Here is a 7,110-nt window from a genome sequence, read left to right as displayed (position 1 = left end):
TGATGTGCAACGTCCTATCTGTCGTCAATTACTATTGATGGACTAAAGCAGTAATTTATTAGTTGTTAAGCTTTTGAAACTTATTGTTAGACTTAAATTATGTAAGCAGGTTCAAGAAATAATTATTTGCTAAATAAAAATAAAAAACTTGAAAGATTGGGGTAAACATTTTTTTCTTGCAGAGCAGTGTAATCGTTGTAGAGATTAGTTCCTATAGAGGTCTTAAATCCTTATATTCTTCTGGCGAACTCAGAATGATCTGTGATCATTAAAAAATAGTTATCAGCAACAATGTATTTATTTCTTTTGTTCTCAAATATTAAGAAGAGGGCATAACTACTTGTTCTTCGTTCTTCCATTCATAAATTTCAAAACAAAAATTTCGAATGCTTTCCGCCAAATTTGTAGCATAAGTCATTCAAGCAATCACTCATTCATAAAATAACGCATTAATTCGCAATTCTTATTTCATATTTCATATCTAAACACACTTCTGAATGATATTCAGTCTTTAGTCTTCAAGACAGCTAGGCAACAAGTGCTAATCGTTGAATATTCAACGCACACTTCATAAATTGTCCGCGGATCTGAGGAATTTCAAGCGATTCGGCGGCGTCCAATGTGAATTTGAAACACTCCGTGCCATTGATTTATGCGCGTATGTGTGTGAGTTAATGTATGCGTAAGCAAAGTGGAACGAGTTCACAACGAACAATTCTTCTACGCGAGCAAAGGCCTATTATACGTATGTATATTTACCCGCACGGACAAAAACCATACCACCAGGGCCACTAAGAAAAGCCAAGCGAATTTTCTTAGCAATTGGTTGAAGGGGTGCCGCATAGCTTGGCATAGAACGAGACCAGTGTTGCACCTTATAAATAACATCAGCCACTTGTCAGAATTGCCAATGAACCAGCTCCCCACACCGCAGTGATCGTTCTCGATGCTTTTGCAACTGGGAGTGGCGAAATGGGGAGATTTTGATTTTCAAAATATATTCCGTTTTCATTTTCGCTAAGGAATTTCGCTAAATTTATAGAGCATTCGCGTGTGTATATGTGTGCACATATCATTTCAATTGCGCTTTGTTGCCGCAATCTGGGCATATTAAGTTGACAAGTTAATACCAAAGAATGTATGTATGTATGCATGTATGGGTGTGTATGTAGATTGCAGAAAAGTGCGCCGCGGTTATAAATACACACCTCATTTTATGATGTTAATGATCTTCGGGCTGAGGTTCGCAAGACTTCACATTAATGTGAGCACATATACGCTTGCATACATACACATGTATGTATTCATATGGCTATCTTCTTCTGTGTGACGCGGAGAGGCCCGTGGGATTTATTTCAAAAGTTTAATGCCCACATACTCCTTGAACTTCAGTTGGTCATTGTACCCTCAATAAACTAAAGTGAGATTTTTGTAAGCAATAATAACTGATTACTATATGGTCCTTAATAATAAATTCTATCATTTGAGGTCAAGAATTTATCTTTCTATGGCTAGAGAGCCGCTTGCATGTTAAACGATGTTCACATTGCCGGTCGTCTACTGCAAATTTTTTTATTTAAAAAAGCTTAGTTTGGTCATATTTTATTTTAGTTTTTATTTGTTTGTAATATTTTAGTACATGACCCATTTATTAAAAGATAAAATTCATGGAAATAACCAAATATGTACATAAGTATGGTAACCTATGTGTTGTTGCGAAAATATTAACAAGGCTTCGGGTTAGGTAAAATTAAGCATTCCTTGGAAGAATAAATACCAACAAGGCCGTAACTTACCCACCGTTTGCGGTATAACTTGGTTAGGCTCATATAACCGGAACAGGTACGGATGTGACCTCAATCAAAACTACTTATATTGTTCTACAATAACAACAATAAATCTCCTCTGCACAATATTCGCAGCGATTTCCCACTATTTTTTATATTCAATGCAATTTAAATATTGGAGCCCACTGTGGCAAAAATCTAGACAGCAAATGATCATTGGGTAAAGCGAGGGTGCAAAAAGACTTGTCCGTCATCACTTTATAAAATGCTTGTCGCACAATGTGGTGTGGCGCAACAAGTGATTACTATGCATGCCACACCATCTATGGCGATCGTTACACTTCCAAGAGCGTTCTCTCAATGTAGTACCCTTACAACACGTCCCTACCCCATTTATATTTATAAACAAGCGAAAACAAAGAACAACGGCAAGCAAAAATTATTCTTGATCCTGCGCGCCTACTAGCGGCGCCCATTCTCTGGGACTTTAGTTGCAAACCACACACATGTATGAATAGTATACCAACAACAATTGACAAAAGAAAAATTTCATTACTTCTTGGCAGCAGAATTGTGCCTCATTTCGAAGGCAAGCATTGCATCCGAATAGAAATTCATCTCATTTTGACGCCCTTTCTACGACTACATGATAAGCAAATCAACTGCAGATGAGAAAGTATTGATATGCGACCGATATTGTGGAGAGCACCCAAGCACCAAAATGAGATTTCATTGTTGTGAGCACTGTGCCAATTTAAAAGGCGCTGCGTCCAACATAACCGAATCACTTTGGTTGCTGTCACGTCGGAAATCACACGTTACTGCAGATCTTCACGTCCATTATAAATTTGGATTTTGTACTTAATCTGTTGCTGTCGTAGTTTGTGTAAGTTTCCTCCGCATTACATCCGCGACAATTCGGTTTCGGGCACATTACACCAGTGATATCAGATTTCTCCCCTAATTCGTGTGTTTTACTGTCTTTCCAGTGAGAAATCATAAAACTTCAAGATGTGTGACGATGAAGCATCTGCTCTGGTTGTCGATAATGGCTCCGGAATGTGTAAGGCTGGCTTCGCCGGTGATGATGCCCCTCGTGCGGTATTCCCATCGATTGTGGGTCGTCCACGCCATCAGGGTGTGATGGTGGGTATGGGTCAAAAAGACTCGTATGTCGGTGATGAGGCGCAGAGCAAACGTGGTATCCTCACCCTGAAATACCCCATCGAGCACGGCATCATCACGAACTGGGACGACATGGAGAAAGTGTGGCATCACACATTTTACAATGAGTTGCGTGTGGCGCCTGAGGAGCACCCAGTTCTGCTGACCGAAGCACCACTTAATCCCAAAGCAAATCGCGAGAAGATGACCCAAATTATGTTCGAAACATTCAACTCACCCGCAATGTACGTCGCCATTCAGGCCGTTTTGTCACTTTATGCCTCTGGCCGTACCACAGGCATTGTACTGGACTCTGGCGACGGTGTCTCCCACACAGTCCCCATCTATGAAGGTTATGCCTTGCCTCATGCTATCTTGCGTCTGGACTTGGCCGGCCGCGATTTGACCGACTACCTCATGAAAATTCTAACTGAACGTGGCTACTCATTCACCACCACTGCTGAGCGTGAAATCGTGCGGGACATCAAGGAGAAGTTATGTTATGTCGCATTGGACTTTGAGCAGGAAATGGCAACAGCCGCTGCATCTACCTCATTGGAGAAGTCTTATGAGTTGCCTGATGGTCAGGTGATTACTATTGGTAATGAACGTTTCCGAACACCCGAAGCGCTCTTCCAGCCGTCGTTCTTAGGAATGGAATCGTGCGGTATCCACGAAACTGTCTACCAATCCATCATGAAGTGCGATGTAGACATCCGAAAGGATTTGTACGCCAACAACGTATTGTCCGGTGGCACCACTATGTACCCAGGTTAGTTTAACACATCTGTACTTGTTTGCGTTTCTTCTGTAGAAAAGAATTAAATATATTTGTACGTGCTCACAGGTATCGCTGACCGCATGCAAAAGGAAATTACTGCCTTGGCTCCTTCGACCATTAAAATTAAGATCATTGCTCCACCTGAGCGCAAATATTCCGTTTGGATTGGTGGCTCTATTTTGGCCTCTCTGTCCACCTTCCAGCAGATGTGGATCTCAAAGCAGGAGTACGACGAATCCGGTCCCGGTATCGTGCATCGCAAGTGCTTCTAAGCTCTGAATTCATCTGTTGCCAACCAAAACGTGGTGATCCGAACTATCGGCTGATCATCATTGACCTACATCCCACCGTGACCGAAGAGCTGCCGAATCCACCCCAGGGTTGCAGGACCAATACGAACATCACATATATGATATAGAATATACAATAAAATATAAAAAAGGAACATTAAACTCAACCCATTCGAAATCTATCCTTAAGAATTTCTTTGCTTTTTTCTCATTCGATTTGGTTACTATTTACTTTCTAGATTATTGCTGTATTTGTTTGTATGAACAGAAATAAACTTTATTCGTTCACCAGCAAACAACATCGAAGTCTCTTTACTTCCGCAGTTTCAGTTCAATTGGGGTTGAGGGGCGAGTACGTGTTTCGAGAACCACCCGAACTACTAACAACGACTGCTTACTTAGTAAGCAGATTTCGAATTATTTGAAGTGATCGCACTTTAGTTGAAGGTTTTCATGTCACTTTTGTTGTTGCGTCAAGTGGTTGTGCCTCAAATGCCACTCCGCATCCACACCCACCTCCTGGACACGGCACATTAAGGCTTCGCCATGCAGTGACATTTTAAAATTTACAATTGCAACTTTTAAGTGTTGCTTCTTATTTTTATCGGGCGAACGGGGTAATAAATGTTGCCAAACTTTGTACTTGATGGCAGCTTTTATGTGTAGGTCCAAAATGGCTCGACTGCTCCTGCAAGTGCGTGTGTACGTGCACAATGAGCTCGTAAAACGGTAATGTGCGTAATGTTGTTGCCATAGTTGTTGTTGTAGTTCTATCGCTATAATGCTTGACGTTTGTTGTTTGGATGTTGTTATCCATGTGCGCCATTGATGGCTTCATAAATGCCACGGATGTGTTCTTTGCCACATTTATGTTGCTTCGTAAGCTCCTTGATGGATCTCGAGTGCTTTCTGCACAGCGAAGTGGCAGTGTTTCTGCTCTTCTCAAATGTGGGTCGTCAAGTTCGCAAGTTTAATTGGTTGGACACACTTTACGAGGTTAACAGCGCTGTGGTGGCAGCGCAGGATTGGTCGAGGATACTTTCGAAATTTCTAAGAATTAATGATGTCATTTACAACATTTACATTGCAGCAGAATGTTGTCATGCGTCGATTTATTCGGTTACACTTAAATCTGGGTTTATTGGAATCATGTTAGGACTAGTGCTAGCTTTAATTTAATCACTTGTCGTTGGCATGGTGGTACGGAGATGAAGCCGCTAGGCCAAGATCGTTGGGCAAAGGTTTCGTAAAACAGGGCTGAAATGGTTATTAGTAAATGAATGTCCACTCACAGTCTTGATTATCCGAAAAATAACAAAATCGACACTGCCAACGATATGGTAAGTCACAAAGTGAACACTCTTATACTTGTTTAAGCTAATCGATATAGATGGGTTCCGGTATGTGCCTGCAGTATTCTAATCCAATGGAATATAAGCATTTGTCAGAGCGCAGCTAAATAATTACTCCAAAAATTTGCCCGATTTCGGTCCGAACCAAAACAGAACTTTTAGTTGCGGACAAAGCATACACAAAGACCATAAAAGATTTCATTGCTGCTTCTCAAACAAGCGTTAGAACAAACTTTGAAGATAACAAAGAAGATATCCAGAACGAGGAATTTAAAAAACACCGGAATAAAAGGCATTTTCATAAACATGTTTAAGTTTTTTAAACATCTGCTCTAAAAATATTTTTAAGAAAAGGAAACCGCATTAGCTTCAATAGAAAAGGACATAAGCATCGATTTAATTAATAACTTCGACTATAGAACTATAGAGTAATACAAATTAGACCAAGTGCATATGTTGTTAAGTTTCTTGCCTGACGATAACTGGGAGATAGCGTGAGGAAAAGTTGAGCTTACAGAACGTCTTCTCTCTTCTTACTTCAATTTCCCTAAATTTTTTTTTCAAATAATGATTTGCCGAGTTGAAATCGAATTCGTAACTTAAAATCTATAGTACAACTGTTAAGGTTGGATCATACTCGACATATAAATAGACGCAGTTGACTCTAGTATCGAATCTGAAATGATACAAATTAACATCGAAAACATATCTTTAGATAATAACATTTCCTAACATTTAAAAAAAAAAAAAGAAATCCTGATAAAGTTCTGAACAAATGTTCTTAGTGTTTTAAGTTTGAATATGAAGCAGCTGACAGTCCCAAAGGTGTTTCATGAAATCTCCGTATTTATCTGTTCTAAACTCTTCATCAATTTCGAAAAGGAAAGAAATTAAATGGGGCTAAGTATGAGTAGAGCAGCCAAAGAAAGAATTAGTATTTTAACGGACTCGGCTTATCTCTGCATCAAATTAGACTAAAAGCACACTTACTACAGCCAAGATCACTTGCTTTGCCAAGATTAGGCGAGAAGACTTCTCGGTATCTGTGAAATTCTGGCAACGGAGAGTAATTGCTACAAAACTGTTACAATCGCCAAAACGACTAAAGTGCTGAACGAAAAAAAGAACAACAACGGACACCGAAATATCTACAACAAACAACAGTAAAAGCTGCATCTACTGCATAAGGCATCAGCGTTAAGAAAGAAGCAAATTTGAAAATGCTTTTTTACGCTAATTGTTTTTTCAGAATTTAATGGTAACTTTTTATTTTTATTGGACCATTAAAACGCATTTTTACAGCCAGCTACGACTATGGCCGCATCAGAAGCCAGCACACACGCACACACGCTCACTCTACGAGTATGTGCAGTACTGCAAACAACAACAAAAGGTGTAAGCCGAGCCAGCGAATGCAGCTTGATGGTCCATTAAAGACAAAGATTTGGAAAAGTACAAGACATCGAAGCGAGCGAGCTCATATCGCGGCCGAAGGTAGGGATCGGGCTTAGACTCTGGAGAAACGTCCAGCACAAAGCTATTGGCGGGTATAGGGCAATAAGGGCACAGCCATATCCCTAAGCAGTAAATAAGCAACTAAGGGCAAGAAAAAGATGCAAAGCAACCTGCTAGAAATGGGTGGGATGCAGCCGCCGTTGGCAGGAGCGTAAAGTGTACAACAAAGTTGTAAAATGTTTCATTTCTTTTCGTTATTTTCAGTATTCCGTTCGTTTTTT

The 7,110-nt window shown here is 40.1% G+C and overlaps 1 protein-coding gene across 1 annotated transcript; it reads left to right on the top strand.

The window, feature by feature from the left end:
* The first annotated feature begins 2,574 nt into the window (after nt 1–2,574).
* LOC120773675 (actin-5, muscle-specific) lies at nt 2,575–4,318 on the top strand. The gene is made up of 3 exons (XM_040102700.1): nt 2,575–2,673; nt 2,777–3,723; nt 3,799–4,318. Exons 2-3 carry the CDS (start codon nt 2,799–2,801, stop codon nt 4,002–4,004), a joined length of 1,131 nt encoding a protein of 376 aa, XP_039958634.1. The 5' UTR covers nt 2,575–2,673; nt 2,777–2,798; the 3' UTR covers nt 4,005–4,318.
* Nucleotides 4,319–7,110: the final 2,792 nt, after the last annotated feature.

The sequence above is a fragment of the Bactrocera tryoni genome, chromosome 4 (genome assembly GCF_016617805.1).
Source record: "Bactrocera tryoni isolate S06 chromosome 4, CSIRO_BtryS06_freeze2, whole genome shotgun sequence".
Lineage (NCBI taxonomy): Eukaryota > Metazoa > Arthropoda > Insecta > Diptera > Tephritidae > Bactrocera > Bactrocera tryoni.
This window is presented reverse-complemented; position numbering and strand designations above follow the sequence as displayed.